Source organism: Cornus florida, unplaced genomic scaffold, assembly GCF_030987335.1.
Source record: "Cornus florida cultivar Cherokee Brave unplaced genomic scaffold, ASM3098733v1 CherokeeBrave_3.0.0_Hap2_Chr09, whole genome shotgun sequence".
NCBI classification, from domain to species: Eukaryota; Viridiplantae; Streptophyta; class Magnoliopsida; order Cornales; family Cornaceae; genus Cornus; species Cornus florida.
In genome coordinates this window covers 95,924,566-95,944,347 of record NW_026775579.1, presented here as the reverse complement: position 1 = coordinate 95,944,347, position 19,782 = coordinate 95,924,566, and the positions used below count along the sequence as shown (strand labels likewise).

The 19,782-nt window shown below is 35.0% G+C and overlaps 1 protein-coding gene across 1 annotated transcript; it reads right to left on the bottom strand.

Annotated features, from left to right (window-relative positions):
• Window positions 1-1,790: 1,790 nt before the first annotated feature.
• On the bottom strand, window positions 1,791-18,156 carry LOC132275411 (uncharacterized). The gene is made up of 3 exons (XM_059776892.1): window positions 17,446-18,156; window positions 7,958-8,405; window positions 1,791-2,528 (listed from the first exon to the last, which is right to left on the bottom strand). Exons 1-2 carry the CDS (start codon window positions 18,042-18,044, stop codon window positions 8,141-8,143), a joined length of 864 nt encoding a protein of 287 aa, XP_059632875.1. The 5' UTR covers window positions 18,045-18,156; the 3' UTR covers window positions 1,791-2,528; window positions 7,958-8,140.
• Window positions 18,157-19,782: the final 1,626 nt, after the last annotated feature.

Genomic DNA, 19,782 nt, shown 5'->3' with positions numbered 1-19,782 from the left:
CCCTAAAATCCTATTGCTATCATTTTACAAGCTAATGTCTCAACTGTAATTTTTTTTTTTTTTTTTTTTTTTCTTACATGTCAGGTGATGATTGGCCGTAAAAAATCTTCTCTCTCTCCACTCGTTAGGGTGGATTTAACATACTACTCGTAAAGGTCATTCAAATTCAGTGAGACACAAAATACTAATCATGAAGCATCCTTTCCAGAAATAATTGAGAGTTGTCTTATTAATCTTTTAAAAAAGTAGCCTTTCCACTTGAAAATGACACCATGAAAATAGTGATTGAAGCGTTTTCTAAAAAGAGCAAATATGCCTCCCGATAATCTTCACGGGACTCTCCATCATTGAGAAAGCGGGTTCAAATGAAAGATTCCGAATAGACAGACCTATTTTCAAAGAATAACTAAAAGCTTTTCTCATAGAACTTGGAGAAAATTGAAACAATTAGAAAACAACTTATTACCTTAAAATTCATCTTCATTTTCAAGAAAAGGAAATTAGAACATCAAAATAATGAATGACAGAAAAAACGGTACATCTCTTGCCCCATCAAAACCACGTAACAAAGTAAAGCTTATAGTAGTATCATTCATGCGAAATATATTACACAAATCCGATCATGACGATCAACTTATGTATTTCATCTGAGACTCTGAAAATGGCACCAGGCAAAGCCTGCATTTAACCTTGTGAGGTATAAACACATCCTGTGGTAGCTCAACCCAGTTTACCCATAGCAAACCCAAACTTACAAGTTTATATGCAGACCTTCACGAGCCCCTTCGAACCACAGGCCACATCATGAGAGCAGTGGACTTGTAAGCAAGGGAATGATATACAAACCACCATGGCACCTTTCAGCAGCAAAAATATGGGATAAGGCTTAGAAACAGTGCACCCCACTTCGATTCTTCTACTTTTCCCAGTCTTGGAACAAGGCTTCTCTAACGCCAGGTATTCATTTCCTCAACCAAATAAGCTATAAAAATTGAAAGTTCTGCTCTAGCACACCCAATGTCTGCCCAGCAATGTAACCGAAACAAAATGAGGTCAGCTAATTCTGTATGTCCAGTCTCATTTGCCACGTGCCTGCCCGAAGATCCAACAGTACTTCAGCATCCTCCCGCAGTACCTCGGTGACCCTCGGGAGTTGGGATGCAACTGCAATTGTTAAAAGTTTATACCAATCTAGGAAAGCTAATACAGATTGTGCAAGAGGGCCTCCCTAATGCATGAAGGCCACAGACAACAGCAGCTTCTATTTGGACAGCACTTGTCACACCTTTGATAATTAAACTAATACTGAATTATCACCAGCATATTCAGCAACCCATAGACAACAACATGGATCTAAAGCCACCAAGTTTAGCCTTCTCAGACTGCAAGAAAAATCAGTCCTTATTCCAAGTGAATCCTTGGAGTCCTTATCCCCTCCTTGGAAGCTTCAACTCCTTTTATTTAGAGGGGCAAAAATCATATCGAATCTCGTGTTTGCTACAAAACCATATCTCATTGGTATCCCCTGAAAAATCGAATAGGTTAATCCAGCGCTATTTCCAGCAGCAGAAGGTTACAACATATGGACAAATGCAACATTTAAATAATGGATGACACAGGCTGTCTTACCTGCACCTGTGATTTTAAAGTAGTCAGTAGCATTCCACATCAGCCACCGGATGCGTTTACTCTTGAATTGATTTGTGATTGAACTTTCCTCCCCCCAGGCTGGTCCTCCAAATCCTCTCGAGTATTTGAATGATTTAGAGGCTACTAGAAGCAGCCAGTGGTAACCAGAAAAAAACTCACTCATAATATTGAAATATATGCGTGTATATAATGTCATTACAAGAAAAGTGCTTGCTTACAGCAACAGAATCCAAGATGTTGGCCATCATTGTCAGCAAAATTCAGAAAAGCATAAGCACAAAGCTTGGCAGGTTAAAGACAGCAATAGGTTCTAGGAACTCTTCTGCGAACAAATTTCTTGAATATATGAAGGATTACCAGGATTTATTAACTTAAAGAGTAAAAGAAAAGTTGAAGTGAAAATCCTGTTTCACCATCCCTCGTGGATGCATCAACTTTAAGAATATAGGGAATTGTATATCCTTAATTTTAAATTTAAGATCTCTGCAGAAATCCAAAGCAACGATGCGTTTGAAGTCATCAGTGGCAACTACATCACAAATATGAACAACAATGATTTGACAACCTGCCAAACCAGTGTGTGATCCCCTCCATCCAGTAGATTCCAACATATAACTTTTTTCACAAATTGAATCTCCAAAAGAATCAAATGCATGCAGAGTTTGTTTCGAAAGAGAATTATCAAACTTTCTAGCTCAGGCCCTATAGGCACCCTGTATGTGGCACAAAAGGAAACTATGTTTTACAGCCAAAACAAGTATGCATCTGCAATACATTGGAATACATCTTGAAGTGTCATGTTAGAGCCACATTGTAAATGTCTTTTTCAGAGCCACATATGAGTTCCTACTATGTCCATGGTTCCACCTCCCCGTAACCTAACAAAAAAGAATTTTGAATGTTAAAAGCATAAAACAACAGCTGAGGACAACTGAACTGAATTATGGAAACATGTAATCTGACCAAAACAATGAGCGGACTATAGGTAGACTGATGCAATTTATCACCCTCCTAAGTCCTAACATTACAGAACAGGAAAATAAATGGATAAAGAAAATTCTCCATTATAGGAATTTTAACATTTCTCTAGCCACAACTCCACAACACTATCAGAATTAAAGACAGCATTACATACAAACAAACAAACGAGCAAACAAAAAATCATGTATACAACTCATAGAATAGCCTGAATTACAACGAAATATCACACATAAGACATATTAAACCATATGATACACCTCAGTCAACAACATGGAGCGTGCAACAAGATATATATGTATATTTTATATGTGTGTGTGCATAAATATTGTGGAGAAATATGAACTGCCAGGCAATTATAAATATTACAATAAGTTGGCTTTTTAGGTAAGTAATGCCTGATTGCTAAGAATGCACGATACTAAATTGCAGCATAAGTTTGTGAAGAACTGGATATTTTGTAACCATGCTTTATTCGTAAAGGTAATCTAGAACGGTGTTGAGAATCCTTTGTTCGTTATCATTTGTTTCAAGTGATCCTTGAATATATTCCCTTCCATTTTTAGAGATAGTCACATTGGCCACCCCCGTTAAACCATCCTTATAGGCATGCCACAAAATAAAATATCAGCTATATTCTACGGCACACCTACAAATTACTGGGATGAGTGGCTTCACAGGGATCGAGTTCTTTGTATCCATGACCTTTCTGGTTATTTCTTTCAAGTTAATGGGGAATATTCATTCTCCTTCATAGTCCTTGTTGCTACTTCTTTATAATATGTACACAGTACACACACACACACATGGGGAGAGAGAATTTATATATACACAGAGACATTTTTATGTCGTTAACAGTCCATACTAGGAAGCTCATTCTATCAATTTGAACTTTCCTAGCATATTAAATTACAAATACTAGAAATTATTTAATAATAATCCATTCTGGTAATCACTGTCTGTAATACCTCACTCTATAAATGCAAAAACTTACTCGCCGCTAAAATAAAACAGAAAAGTTTCTGTAAACTTTCTCATATTTTGATATAGATTCAAAAGATTATAGTGTTTCAAATTTTCAGTAAATAAATGTACATATAAGAAGCAAAAAATAAAAAAAGGGAATAATAATGCTTCAAGTTGACATTAAGAATCTCGCCATACAACAAACAATCCTACTATATTTCTCATGCCAAATATGGTTAATGTTTTGAGTACCTTCCATCCAAGGAAAAAACACAATAAATACAACATTTTTTAATTAATACCTGTCCTACTCAAACATTAATGGTAAATTGGAAGATGACATCTCTAACCAAAATTATTTAATATGGGTATCTCCATCAAACCCCTAAAACAAATTTACTTTTGCTGATTGTTAAAATAACATATATATATATATATATATATAATAAAAATAAAAGAGTCCTTCAGATTACTAAAAAGGCGGTTAAGTTTAAGAACCCACCGACCAAAAGCCAACTCAACTCTTTTTCTGGGAGTTCATTTCTAATAATAAATTAAGTGTTCACTGTTTTCTAAATATTAATAATGATCAAATTAATTTAGGTCAATCCAAAATAGTGGGTAGTGTAATTTCCAGAATGAACTTGAACATGATCCAACATGTATTTAACCCCTGGGTAAATGACATAAAAGAAACTATAAAACCTCAACACCCAATTTCACTGAATCAAGATGAAGCACTAGACAGTCAATAAGCAGGCAACAAGTGGACCTTACATAGCTCAGTGACGCCTTATTTGATCTGTTTTTAGTTACACTTAACTGCATAATGCCACCTCATTGTAACTCTGACTTCCAGAAATTTGTTTATGAAAAGTGGATTTAAAATATGTTTGAATATGGGAACTTATTTTAATAGATGGAATATCTACAATACATGAATCAGTTGTTACTTTTCTGAACCTTTTGTCATAAAAAGCACCCTGGAATCCAGGGTGAGCATTTGGAAGAGACCTTACATTTTTATTCTTTATTTGTTAAACGATATTCAAAATTATGGTGAATATTTTTTATACCAGAAAAAATAAATAAATAATTTGTTCACATTCTTCTGATTATCATACATAGTTTGGCTTTAATCTCATATTCCTCATTTCAATTGTATAAAAAAATAAAAATAGAAGTGAAATATCTCAGGCAGGAATACCTGCAACTAAGATATAACTCTTGATATATGCTTGTTAGGGAAAGAGGACAATGTAAGAAAGAAAGATTGTATAAACAACATTTTCAATTGTTTTCCAACTAAACTTAGGAGGCGCACAGTAGAAGAGAGCAAACTATGAGTTATCCAAGTATAGTCCATGGTTCATATGATCATACGCAGATTCCTTGGCCAATGGAGATACAACATCATTTGGTAAAGCCCACTTGTAAGTGTATTTAACTTTAGGAAATGGAGTGCTGTCCAAGGGTGTGACCATTTAACACTTATCCTTCTTCTAATCTATTACCATTACTGTTCAAGAGAAAGAATACAATACTTCCCCCCTCCCCCACCACCAACCCCCTAAAAAAATAAACACACAGACACTTTATGTTTTCAAATAGTACATAAATTAAAAGGCTAATCTAGTTTTTAGGGCCTTCCAACTTGTATCCAGAAAGGTTCATAATAATGTTTCCTATCCAATAAGAAAAATTTAGATTGTCAAAAGTTGTATATAAATTGAAAATTTTGACAGAAAAAATGGTCAATTTGAAACATTTTTACTTAATTTATGAAAGACTGACAAGTAATACAAATTTAATGTGTCGAAAACCACTTCCAATATTTTTATCATCTTATATTATTAAATGGAGCAATTGCAGTGCGTGTGAACTATGCTCTAGCACTAGTGGTTTACCGTTTAGTAGGGCCTTTTCTCCTGGTGGTGGTGTTGGAAGGTTGATTGAGCAATTGAAATGATTATAGTGGCTAGGCATGGAAGTGATGACACCAGTGATAGTGCTGGTGCTGGTTCTAGTGGCAGTGCAATGATGGTAATAACAGTCACGAGGCTAGCCACAAAAAGGTCATGTTGAGCTGGAAGTGTAGCAGCAATAATAGTATGTTGGCGGCTATGGAATAAAGCTCTCATAATGATATACTTATCCCAAAAAACAAAAGGCTCTCGTAATGATATAGAAGAAATCAATAATCCTAATAATAAGCTATTAGAAACAAATGGATAGGTGGATAACCTCTGAGGCAAGGGCATTGTTTGGAAAGAAATCTACCAGTGATGCTCAAAGGGGCGGCAGAAAATACAGTGCGGTAGTGCCAGTAGCGGTATCCATGCTAGCTTTATTGGTTGAGGTGGGAGATATTTGGATCTCAAGAGTGGGAGTGGTTAATGAGAGGCTGACTGGCTGCGGCAGCTGCTAAAAGGAAGGAGCATCCACAATGCAACCATATAGAGGGCACTTTCATCAACCTTAAGCTCTTCGCTAGGCCCTGGACTGGCTTTGCCTGTTTTTCGTTTTGATTTTCATTCCTCGTCTTTATCATTACTCACAGAAAATTTTGGTTTGTTACCCCCAATAACAAATAATAAATAAATAATCATGTACAATATGATTAATATTTAACCAACTATAGAAGACAAGGAACGCCATATCTTATTTGCGTTCCTATATAAGGAAAACTAATTAATATCAATCTGAACTTTAAACCTGGAAAACCTAAGATGATGAAATGTTTCATTAGGACAGAAAGTATCCTATTTTAAAAAGATGCCCTTATTCTAAATCAAAAACAAAAGAAACAGAATTAGGCCAAAAAATAAAAATAAATATAAAAATAAAAATTAAAATTAAAATAAAAATAAAAATTAAAATAAAAATAAAAGCAAAAGCAAAAGGAATTGTTTTAAAATCAAGCAAAAGTTATGAGAAATCGAACTTCTATGTTTTTGGGGAGGATATGGTTCCATTGATGCTCTTCCAATTTTAGTGACATAAGGTTTAAAGATACTATTAAAGACGCTATGGAGCACTGTAGTGTGGTAGCCCTCCATACGAATGTATCCAGTTGGGTCTGCCTAATGAATCCACCAGTAGTTTAGGAGACAAAATAATTATTAATATACCGCACCAAACAAATGTCAATGAAAATACCACTAAGGCATTAAAATTACAGTTTACGATGCCCTCATTTGATCAGAAACATTCACTAAATAATGTGAAATCAACATAAAAAGATAGAATGTGTTTGTGACTTACCTACCAGGGAAAAAAGAAGAAGAGGAGACAGACAGACAGACAGAGAGAAATACAAAGAGATAGCAAGATTGATGCTGCTAATATATCTCACAGTGATGTGCTCTTGTCAACGATTCTGGTTTCCCCTTAATTGTGTTCTTTTTTTTCATAATGGAAGTAGGTGTATTCTGATTTTTTTTTTTTTGTCTTTCCTTGCTTTGTACTGTAAAGGTACACCTTCACAAATTTCGCGCATTAGTTTCCTACTCTTTCCAATGCATTCAAGGAAAAAAAGGGTAGTGAAAGTGCTTTCTTTAAAGCTAAAGTTTAGTTGGAGATTTCTAACATTATATAACCCTTTTTCTCCTTTGATATCAAGTGATTCATTGGACTTCCAATTGATTGCACTAACAAAAAATATATACAAAATTAAAGTGTGATGTACAATCACTGTTGTCCAAGGCACTCCAAAAATTCACATAGGTGCAAAGGGACTTCTTTTAGTTCTTCACCTTTTTTATTTCAGAGACCTATATGAAGACCACTATGCAGTGCCGGTCCTGCATGCACAGGCTGTTAGAAGGGGACAGATCTAACCTTTGGCATTATTTGCACAAGTATTAATCAACTATATATTTCTGATGATACTCGAAACCTTATCATATGATGATAGATTGATGTGGGTTTTGCCCTTTAGCTTTAAGACAGAATAACTTCTTACCATATATACCTGATTATACTCGAAACCTTACTACATGATAATAGTTCTGTGGGTTTCTCCACTCAGCATATTCAATTATTTTTCTCTCTCCCTTTACCCGTAGACAGAAAAGGAATCATACTCAATTATATAATAACTCCATTTTTAAGACAAAATAGTTTCTTTTCTTAACCTCTTCAAGTTTTGACAGCAAATAATTTCTTTGCCAACGTTTGCAACATAATAAGCTCAAGTTTCCATATTAAAAATCCATAACATAGTCCTGACAACAAAGGGCAGATATCAAAGAGAAAATTCTGAAAGGCATCAATAGCAAACACAGAAACATTTCATGAAAAGCAGCACAAACTTAATAAAAAAGGATAGCCAAAAGAAGAAATTAAAAGACTCTTAAGGTACCTTAGGTAAGCAAATTATATACTTCCAGGGCACCCCTGGTCTCTTCTTTCACCCCTGGTCTCTTCTTTCCCCCAAAGTTTTCGTCTTTGCTTTATTTGATCAGAATCTTACATCTGCTTTTTGCATCATTTAACTTCTTCGCCCATGTATCCCAAGATCAAAGCAGGCAATACCAAGAAGGCCTCAGCTACCACTTTCTTGATTAACCAGAACATTATTTTTATTTATCCTCAATGCAGCTCTTCTTTTGGCTTGAATTTGGCGCACGTATTCTGTCACTACAACATGGAATTTAGGAGCCAGCTTACTTGATGATGAAACATTAAGACCAGCCTTCTTCAAGGCCCGTGTGACATGTTTCTGAGCCTTTTGAAAGTGGACGCTGCAGAGAGCGGGAACTGTGGATCGCAATATTGGCTTTCCACAGGTTATAGGCCCTGCCTGTGCACTATATAAAAAGCCATGTGATTAGTTACAAAAACAATCACCACTGATCATCCACAAGAGAAAATACCAAAGAATCAAACATTCAGTAATTAGCATAGTCTAATTCAATATAAAACGTACTAGGGTAAAGTGCATAAAACCCCCCTAAACTATTGTCCTTTTGCAAATAACCCCCTGAACTAAAAATTGCTCCCCCTGAACTATTGATTCGTTGCAATTAAGAACCAAATATTATCTTTTCTCTTATCTAAATATTAATTATACTTATTTACCTTAATTTTATTATTAGTATCGATTTATCATAAAAATGGAAAAAATTAAACAGATTTGTAATCATATTTTCTAATATGATTAACTCATAACTAAACTATACTATTTATAAAAAAAACTTCTTATACTCAGTTTAAACTTTTTTTTACCATAAAAAATACCTTCTTTTTCTTTTTCTTTTTTTTGATAAGTAAAATGAATTAAAAAATACCTTCTTTTTTTTATAAGTAAAAAATACCTTCTTTTTCATACAACATATTCATGAAAAATTAAGAAATTATTTAAATAAAAAATACCTTCATTTTCATGCAATATATTTATGAAAAAAAATAAAAATTACTTAAATTGTTTTAAAATTTTCTATGGAAGATTTTTATTTAAACAATTAATATAAAATTTAAAGATAAATTTAAGCAAATTTAATGGAGAATATGTCATCAATATAGTATGAGTTCTTTTTTTCATAATTTATTTCAATAAGAAAAATAAATTAAGTTTAATTTAAAAAGAAAGGGCATTATGGCCACTTAATGAAAAATAGTCTAGGCATTGGGGCATTTTGCAACCGAATGAGATAGTTCAGGGGGTATTATGCACAAAATATAGTTCAAGGGGGTTCCTTGCAAATTCGGATATAGTTCAGGCGTTTTTTTGCACTTTACCCAACGTACTAATAGAGAACATATGTACAAGCTCGAATTTTCTGACAGGTATTCAGGGTTCACTAATCTGAAATTTGTGCAATCCACAAAGGTTAAGGGAACAACTATGAAATCACAAAGAAATTCCTCCATTTCTTCATCAGCAATTGCTCCTACAGACTCGCCAGGCCAACCCTCACGGGTGTCACTAGACACACTTCCTATGATCGTTGATTTCACTGACCTAATTGACTAGCCAGAGCACTGTCTCCTCTTGTGAAAGCGAAAGTATACTTCAACATTTGTTGGATAAATGAGTACAGTTGTTTGTATTCTGTTGCTTTTAAACTCCCTGTTGTCAAACAATATCACCTACCTACCAAAGAAACCTAATATCATCCTTTGTAACGACATCAGGCAAATATAGAAATCTTCTCTGGTAATTTGGAAATTCATAATAAAAGAGTAAATCCAAAAAGAAGCTTATGCCTCCATAACACAAATAGAATCAACAGTAGCCTGAAGTATAATAAGAGGGGGGAGGCAGTTTGTTGGGTATTGAGACATGATATACTTGAGAAATTCCCCCTCTATTTATTGATGCAACAAGAATCAAACGCATAAGGCCATAACCCCGACCCCTCCTCTGATACCACTACTCTGCTAGGCATAGACACTAAGTTACTAACCATAAGAGATCATATTTACCAAGCTTTAAATCAGACATCTCTATTAAAGTTGAGGATCTAGCTTAAGACCTCCAGGGTTGGTCATCCTCAAGGAACTGTCTAATATCCAACTCATGGGAGACTGTTCCAAGAGACTTGCTGAGATATCCATGTAAAGATTTCTTGCCTGGTTCTTTTTTTTTTTTTTTTTCTTTTTTTTTTTCATGGCAAGAAAGTCAGGGGTTAGTGGTTAGAGGGGAGGGGGAGGGTGCAAGGCTCGAACACGGTCTCCCAGACACGGGGAGCAAGTGAGCAACCCAACCACTCGGGCAATACAGCACTTGCATTTATTGCATGGTTTATGCTCTTGTATTCATAGATTGGCCAACTCCAATGCAAATTTATTTACTATAACTGAAATTGTGCTTCTTTCATCGTAACCTTATCAAACGAGAGAAGCGGAAAATACAATTGGAAGGAGGCAGTCTCTCCCACAAAACAATGAAAAAGATAATGCAACAGCTAAGAGCAATTTAAGAATAAGGAAAAAAAAAAATAAGGATATCATTAAGTGATCCCAAACAATCATTCTGAACAATATGCAGCATTAAAAGCCTCTGTATTAGAAGATTTGGATTCAATAAATAGAGCAATTCATGGTTTAACAGGTCTACCACCCTTTTGAAGTCATTAAATACCTTCCATGTACCTCATTCTTCCTTGACCCATTTAACTCTGTTGCTACCATCCCCTTCGAACACATACCCAAAAAAAATCATGGTTTTGACTTTTGACTTTCTTTAATCCAAAGAGAACTCATATCTCCACAAAATGAACATTGCAGCTAATTGTATTGAGAACATAAAAATAATACAGCATTCATCCCTTTAACACCACGCTGTCCTGTAAATTCCAAGAAGCATCCACTAAAGTAAAACTTGTGTTTCCTTAAGAAGTCTTCTAGAAGGAAGGTTAGTGAATAAGTTCTACCAGCTGCTTGCAAATGACAAAACATTTAAGAAAGGTCCAACTTCTTGTGATAACCTTGTCCATTTCCAGAATTTTAGTAAGCTCCTGTCTATTTGGAGAGTATTTTCTATGGAAACAGAATTTTAAGAGAAATTTTCCCAAAAAAAGGCATTTCAAATATGCTGAACAAAAAGTAGATAAGATATTTCACCACGAAAATACTGAAACTGTGAGATTATTAACCTTCAATTAATAGCATAGTTTCCTTTCCTGGAATAATTTCAATGCTACCCAATAATAATATTTTACCAAGTTCAATAGAAATAATTGTTATGACAAACGCAATGAACCCAAGTTGAACCAAGAATCACAACAGAAAAGTAAACACGCCACACAAATAACACAAATATTTATACGTGGTTCGGCAACAGCCTACGTCCACGGTTGGGATCCAGCGAAAGTTTTCACTATGTGTAAAATCGGATATTACAAGTTTTCAGTCCCTCACTCTGTTTGTGTACGAATATGAGAGTCTCTCTCATCCACCACTCCAAACCCTAAGCTCCCTTATATATCGAGCTACAAGAGACTAATTAGGGTCCACGACCCATGAGCAAAAGGGGGTCAAAATTGTCCTCATATGTTGCGACCCGGCGCCAAATTCGGGCCACAATATCACAATAATTAATAATTCCATACAAAAAAAGTACAAGATATAGAATAATCATGCAGTGTGGGGTAGAAAACACAATTAATAGTATTATTCCTTCTCCATGTCAAATAGCAATTGTTAAAAGTTTTCAGGGCAAAAAAAGTAAAATGACAAAAGAACCTCGTGAAAGTCCAGACAATTGATAGCATTGTTTCCTTTACCTGGTACTATTTCAATGCTATTCAATAATAATAATTTTATGAGTTCCATAAAACTAGTAAGAGTGGCGCTACTCTAACCGAAGAGTAGCACCGAATTGTTGCACCGAAGGACTCTCAGCCCTCAGATGCATGCACCGGAACTCAGCATTGGGTCCCGGTGCATGAATCTGAGGGTTGAGAGCCCATCGGTGCAACACTTTGGTCCTCCTAATAGGACAGAGAAGCATTTTCCATATTGTAAACATTTCTATAGAAATAAGTAGAAGATAAAGAATAACCACGCAGTGTGAAAATATCAACCATTAATAGTATTATCCTTCTCCCATTTTCAAATAGTAATGATCATGCAGTGTGAAAATGTCAGCCATCAACATCAGTCGAACATAACATTAAGACATGCAAGAGTAGCCTTATGTTATTCTAGTATCTTATCATACAAGATAGCAGGATGCAAGTTCATGGTTTATGGTTCGAGGTTGCGACCATTGTGTTAATCCATGAGGTAACAATATTGTTCGATGACAATCACCTCTCGAATACTATTTACGGGTCATGGATGCAGCACGAGGTCATTTCCATATATCTTGTCCATTGTGGCCCAAGATCATTACGTAATCACCACGATGGCCACAAATGCCAACTTATTAATCTCTAAAGTCCGTTTCCAAGCCAAATTCAATTAACTTTTTAGTTTTTTTTTTTTTCCTAAAGCTTTTAGAAAGACGTTCAATTAGTTTTCCTTAATATTTTCTATTGCAATTATTACGAAGAAGAAGTATTGACCTTTATAAGGAAAAAGATAGTACTTCCTGTTGATGACTTATGAAAATTATTAATCCCTCTGTCCCAAAATACTTGGGCACTTTGGAAATTGTGACTCTTTGGGACAGAGGGAGTATTTGACGACTTCTGAAAATAATTTATATTAAATCATATCTACTCTTGGAATCACGGAAAACCATTTTTTTTTTCCCTTAGTTGGTACTCACACACACATGCCTCCACTGAGGCTCGAACCCCTGACCTCCCTTTGAGAAGTAGGGGCTTGGTACCGCTAGGCCACTGGCCTGTTGGTTTATGAAAACCATTAAAAACATTGATTTATCGATTATAGTGTTAAAATATGTGTATCTTTATTTAATGAGGAATTGGGCGCCACAACCTTATGGCTTTAACATCTGCATTTATGTAACTCTTGTTACACTAATGTCATGCATCGCCATGATAAAAAACATAATGACGAATGTAACCACAATCTCCCATTCTACCTCCTTTATGTTCTTGAAAGCCCATCTTTGCCTGAGTATAGCCTCTTAGCAGGCATGTTTTCCCCATTACTTAGAAAAAATGAGCCAACAATTCAAATACAAGATACTATCATTACCAACTGGACAATTAAACATCCAACCCATAGCAGAAAAAACCCAATTTCAAGAGAAAAGCTCTATTAACTGAGCTATACCCCAGAAATAACTTAAATAAGTTACATTTGTATGATAGGTTCTCAAGAATCTTATATATGTTGCACATAACGCATGATACAAAGTGATACAAGCATCTTATACAATATTTTGGCCGGTTAGTCAAATATATGAGTTGGCTTAATACTACAAGAAAAGGCTTGTTTTCATCAAAGTAATAATAATAATACTAATAAGTAGCAATAGCATCTCATAGAGCTTTTAGGTTCAAAATAAACCATTTATGTCCTTTATACCTTGTTGAGTTTAAGACATTAGGGCTTTTTCTGCTGTTTTCATGACAATTGAGATCTCTCAATACCTACCAAAAGGAAAAATCCTCTCACAACAAACTCTAATTTCAACACATTTGCATCCACATGTTTTAGCGAGAGTTGCAAACTAGCAAATTTAATATGTGGAGATTAAAGAGCAACTTTGCAGCCTGGTAATTGAAGGTGACGTTTCTTTGTCCACAACCAAATATTACACTTAGAGAGTTCGTTGTGCATCTTGGAATCAAACGGCATGTTTTTCACTGAATTTATTTCATTTTTTCTATTTTTAATTAATTATTCCTTGGATACATGTATTTGCCTTTTAGCTTGTAGTGTTTTTCATGAAATTCGTTGTAATGTTGCATGGTGCTTAAAGTTTTAATCTTGTAACATATATGTGTGCTTTATGCAAGAATACCCTTTTTTTAACATATAAAAAGATAAACATAAGAACTGGCCCCAAGCTTTGCTTGGATAAAAAATATTTAGGCAGCTTATCCAAGGCTTTCGTGGGATAGACCCAACATGACTTGGGTCTCAAGCTAGCAGCAAATTTCTCATCCACCACCAAGAATCACCGTAGCTCAACACCACGTGGCCAAGCCTAAAACATACATGTGTACAACTCTTAAACCTACAATTTTTTAAATACATTAATCATAGATATTTGAGAATTGGTTTTCATAATCCCTAATATAAAAAATAAAGGTGAGAAGCCCTTTTTTTTTTTTTTTTTGATAAGTAAATAAAGGTGAGAAGACTTAATATTGTCAAATGCTTTGCAAAGTACAAAGAACGTGTATAAAAAAGCGGAAGAAAGAAAAAATATTATATTTTAAACAAGTCATAGGTAAAATGCAATTTTCAAGGTATATTATAATCAAAAAGCTCTATATATGCGTTGCCACGATAAGTTATCATACAATTGCATGAATTCTGAGTTTAAAATATTTGACATTATTATTTTGCTTCTCATTACTATAAAAACTTTAACTTCCACCCCACCATTGGAAGTCTCTGTTATTGCCGATTCGTCCACTTCATAGGGTATTTTAAGATGATAATTGCATCTCAGAATAGAAATATCCACTTCTTTATTAACACCTTGTAGTGTATTCCCTACATTCTGTTATTTAGAATTAGTACAATTTACTAGCATTGGGTGCACATAATGTAAAGGCATCACTATACATTATTATGTCACACTATATATTAATAACGTGTTACCTAATGAATGTTCCAAGAAAGATCCTTAACGTTGACAATTGGCAAAGAATTGGTGTATTATTTGTGGGCAAGATGGTCAGTGTCTTCTAGTGAAGGTTTTGCTATGCCCTTTATTTGGCAGTGGGTTGGTGATGCCTATATGTGTGTCTAAGGCCTTGAAAAGCAGTGGTAATGCCAAGTAATACGAAACTCCATTATGCCCTCAAGGTGACTCTCGAGGGAGAGAAATCGGTCTCAATTGAGGGGGGTGGAGTTGCCAATTTGGAAGTCAACACACTGTGATCTGAGCTCCTCATGGACCTTCAGTTTTGCAGTAACTACAGATAGCCTTGAAAAAGCAAAAAAAAAAAATGCATACCAATTTCATCCAACAAGCGATATATATATATATACTGGTGGTGTGAGGATAAATGTCAAAATAGCAAGGGAGAACATTATGTCAATGCAATACTTTTGGAACTTTCAATCGTCCTTAGAAATTAGCCTTCAAACCAGACAACAAATGCATGAAATTGGTCATGAATACTGCTATATTAGGTGATTTGGACATTAACTAATATTAGATGTTAGATATTATATTCTAATTATAACAGTTTCTACTTAATATGGATGCTACATGTAGTGAATAGAAATATTTTTACCAAATAAATTAATTAAATAAACAAAACAACTAGATCTTGCTAGATAAACTATAAAGCCTATAATACTTCTCGTAAAAAATTGCCTATTTTTAAACAAAAATTCAAAGAAAAAACACACATTGTACCAGAATCATCTGGCTTTTTACTAGCTTCAAATCAACACCATAATTGATCTTCTTAGATAGTTTAACTGACCTTGAATCTTGCCATAGGAAAACTCCCAAACAGTATATATCCATATTATGCACCAAAAATATCTATGGTGAGGCGACTGATAAAGAAAATAATTTCTAACAAACCAAAAATATATATCGAATATAAAAATTATATGCTACTCTTTTTTTTTTTTTTTTGTTCTCCTAGCTGGAACTCAAACACCAACTTTGCCCCTAAAGTGACTTGAACTCAACCTTCTACTTTAAGGTTGATGATATACCACTAGGCTACAAACCTTGGTATATAGCTACTCTTTCTTGCTTGCAAAGTTCTCAAAAAATATAAAAAAAATAAGGAATAAAAATGGCAAAAAATCAACTTCCCTTTCTTCCTTTAAAGAGATCTATTTTGTAGCATTAATTTCACAACAGACACAATACGAAATCTGTATCATATCAGCCATTTCTCTTACCCATCACTTTTGATAGAAATACATCTGCCTTCTTGAAGCTCCTGTGTTGTTGTCAACATCACATGGGCCGGACTTCACTTGCTTTTCTTTTCATTATATTTTCTCATTCACAAAAGTTTTTTGAAAAAAAAAAACTGTACTTGCACATGGAACCATAAATCTGGCTGATTTCATCAGTATTACGTCGATGGATAAGCAAAAGAAGGGGTTATCATTATTATGGAACCAATTACCTGCCTTTATTTCAATAAAGAAAAAGAATGCCACAACATTTAGACCATTCAGCAATCATTACTGAATCAATGTGTCATACAACAATGCACTGGTGAAAATGCTAACTTAAAATATCTTATAAACCATTTGGTAGGAAGGGAGAATTTAGGGAAGGAAACAAACAGGAGGGGTAGATAGACTTTCCATTGTTTGGCATGAAGGAAATGGAAACAGAATGGATGAGATGAATAAAGACCCATGTCTCCAAGCCAACCATATTCCATCCTCCCTAAACTGGGAGGAAATGAGGGGAAAGGATCCCTCACTTTGCATTTTTGCGTCTATAAACCACTGTTCTTTTTTCTTTTTCTTTTTTAAGAGAAAAAGAAAGGTACAATAGTAATATCATGGAATACCCCTTTCCTTCCATTTTCCTTTCTTCAAAGACCTCCTTTTTCCAACTGATAACTTTTTCATCCCTCTTACAGTCTTACCTTCTCTTCGTTGCCCCTCTCTATCCCTTGTGCCTAAGGAAACACTAGTGATAAAATGTATGTACATTTATTTTATCCTGGCAGAAATCTGTACAGACTTCCAATTTAGTAGAAATGTTACCAAATAAGTGTATATGAAAAAACTCTTATATATAAACCACAATTCAAGTTTCCGACTGTCGAAAACAACCACAGGCCATTGACTCAACTTTTATCATGAAATATAGCTGAATAGTAAAACACTTAAAATGACTGATCATTCATTCAAATTCATTGCTGGAACATAGCTTCGGAATAGAAGAAAATTTCATTTTTTCGACTGCAAATCATTTATAAGTTTATAACCACGGATCATCAGTTGAACTTCTATAGATCCAAAATAGCTTCAGAACCAGAAGGAATTCTATAGTCAAGGCATTAAATATAATAGCTTCCTATCAAATCCATACCTAACAACAAAACATGCATAAAACCCATAAAGAATTACTAAACCCATTAATTACTCCAATAGATACACGCATACAAATGTATATAAAGGACAATTCAATTGAAATTAACCAATATAAAAATAAAAATAAAAACGAGGATAATATATATTTGAACAAAGACAGAAACACATTAACTAACAAATTAAGCAGATAAGCTAATATCGAAGAGAAGAGAGGTGAAAATTTAAAACCTCTTGATGACAAAGTCGCACGGCTTATAAAGCTGTTGCTTCGAGTCAGAAAGGATGTGTAGCTGACAAAAGTTCGTCAACGCCATCGCCTTGAGCTTGCAACCATAGAACACGCAGAGAAGATTGTTGGCGTTGGCATTGGTCTCGCCACTGCCTTCGATGATACCATCACAGCCGTCTTTGGTACTGCCCTTCTCCTCATCTTGCCTGAACGGACTCATACCGTACTTCCAGACATAGTCCCTGTATTGAACCCTGAGATCTTCCATCAGTGCCCAGTATTGGTCTCTGTAACACTTGGAGAGTTGCTTGAGGCGGTGTGACCGGAGCTTCAGGACTTCTTGGCGCGAGAGGTGGGATGAGTTGGAGAGATAGAGGTCCTCCGGAGATGGTGTTATGTCGAGAGAGGGGGTGGGCGAGGTGGCGTTGGGGATGGTGGTGGTGGTGGTGGGGTTAGGGTTTTTGTCGCCAATTCGAGTGGTGGTGTTAGGGATTTTGAGGGGTTGAGAATGGGGATGGGGTGGAGGGAGGGAAAGCGAGTCCATTTTGGGACGCTTGGAAGAGGAGGAGGAGGCATGGTGGTGGTGGGCGGAAGCCATGGTAGAGAGAGAGTATCTAGAGAGAGGGAGAGAGTGGTAGTGGTACTTGGGCGAGTGTTCGGTGAATTGTGGGAAAGTTGGGGTGAAATGTGGTTGAGGGCTTCATGCGACTAGGAGAGTAAATCCACGCGAAAATATTCTCAGGTCTCACTGACAGTAGTCGCCTTCAAAAAAATAAAAATAAAAAAGAGTTCTCAACCAGTAAATTCAACAATACAATGCGTTATTTAATTTATATTATTATTGACTCTATAAAATAAAGTAAAATAATTAAATTGTATAAATTTGTATTTAAAATTTGACAAGTCACGCCTAGGTACATATTTGTACTCACATATAGCATAGGACATGAGTTCTACTCGTACAACTGTGACTAAATGATTTTTTTTTTTTTCCGTGTGTGCCTCATTTAAATATATATAATCATTAAAAAATATTTGATATTTTATTTACCAAAAAAAAAATTCTATATTTTAGCCAATATTGAATCTCTATTGAATAATATTTTGTCAAATATAAATCAATGCATGTGGAAATAATGATGGCTAGGCTAGTACACTCGACTAAAGTGTTGGGTTAAGAACATTTTAGTTGTCATGAGATATTTCGGCCAACCTGAAAGTGTTCCGTGGCTGGAATGCTCTCGGCCCAACACGTTGTGACAAAGTGTTGGGTCTAACAATCATTTTATTTGATATAAATACTTACATAGATGTTTGTTGTTATTATTACTATTATTATTGCCTACGTAGATCTCTCTACGCAGGGTGATAAAGTGTTGGGTCTAACAATCATTTTATTTGATATAAGTACTTACATAGATCTTTGTTGTTATTATTACTATTATTATTGCCTGCATGGATCTTTACGTAGGGTTCATATGAAACCAGATTAAATATGCCCTAGTTTCTCCAATGCCAATGCACGATTGGATCATGAATAAAATATAACTTGTTGAAAATTTGACATGTAGCATCTATGTACGTATTTACTCTAAAAAAACACGGCCATGTAAGAGTAACATGTAGGGATGACAAATTCCCCATCTCCGCTGGTGCCCTGTCCCGTTTATAGCGGGGATGGAAATCTTTTTAACTAAATAGGGATAGGGATGGGGTCAATTTATAAATCCCCGTCAGGGTGGGGATGGGGTAAACCCGTCCCGCCCCAATTAAGTATGAAATTACTGATATATCCTTACATATAATAATTTATTAGTAAGTTAAATTTATTATATATATAAAAATAAGAAAAAATATGTTTTTTTTTTTTAATAAAAAAAATTATGAGGCCGGGACCGGGGATGGGGATAAGGCGGCGGGGGCATGTATGGGGATTCTGGCAAAATTTTAAGCAAGGGTGGAGGCGGGAATGGGGAATGAAAAATGCATCGGGGATGGGGAATGGAATGCCTGCCCCACCTCGCCTTTTTGCCATCCCTAGTAACATCAGAGATTAATTTAAGTTATAATGTTTTTAAATGATTATTTTTCTAATTCTCACATATTTGATTTTAATATAAATAAACATTAAATGAATCGAGGTTTGAACTTGGGCCAGTATCAAACATATTATGTCAAATATAAATTATGTTAGTAAAACTCATTATTGAAAATAATGGTGAGATACTTGGTTGTTCATGGTTTGGTTTAGTTCCGTTAAGTTATGGATGAATTAGGACCAAATTAATTCCATGGATTTAAGAAATATTGAAATCCTACGAAATTGTTGAAAGCAA

What these genes read in the sequence shown, in the direction of transcription:
- LOC132275411 (XM_059776892.1), bottom strand. Translation starts at nt 18,044, where the DNA reads ATGGCTTCCGCCCACCACCACCATGCCTCCTCCTCCTCTTCCAAGCGT. An exon ending in TGCGACTTTGTCATCAAGAG is followed by an intron (nt 8,406 to 17,445) that starts GTTTTAAATTTT and finishes CTTTTTATATAG; the next exon opens with TGCACAGGCAGGGCCTATAA.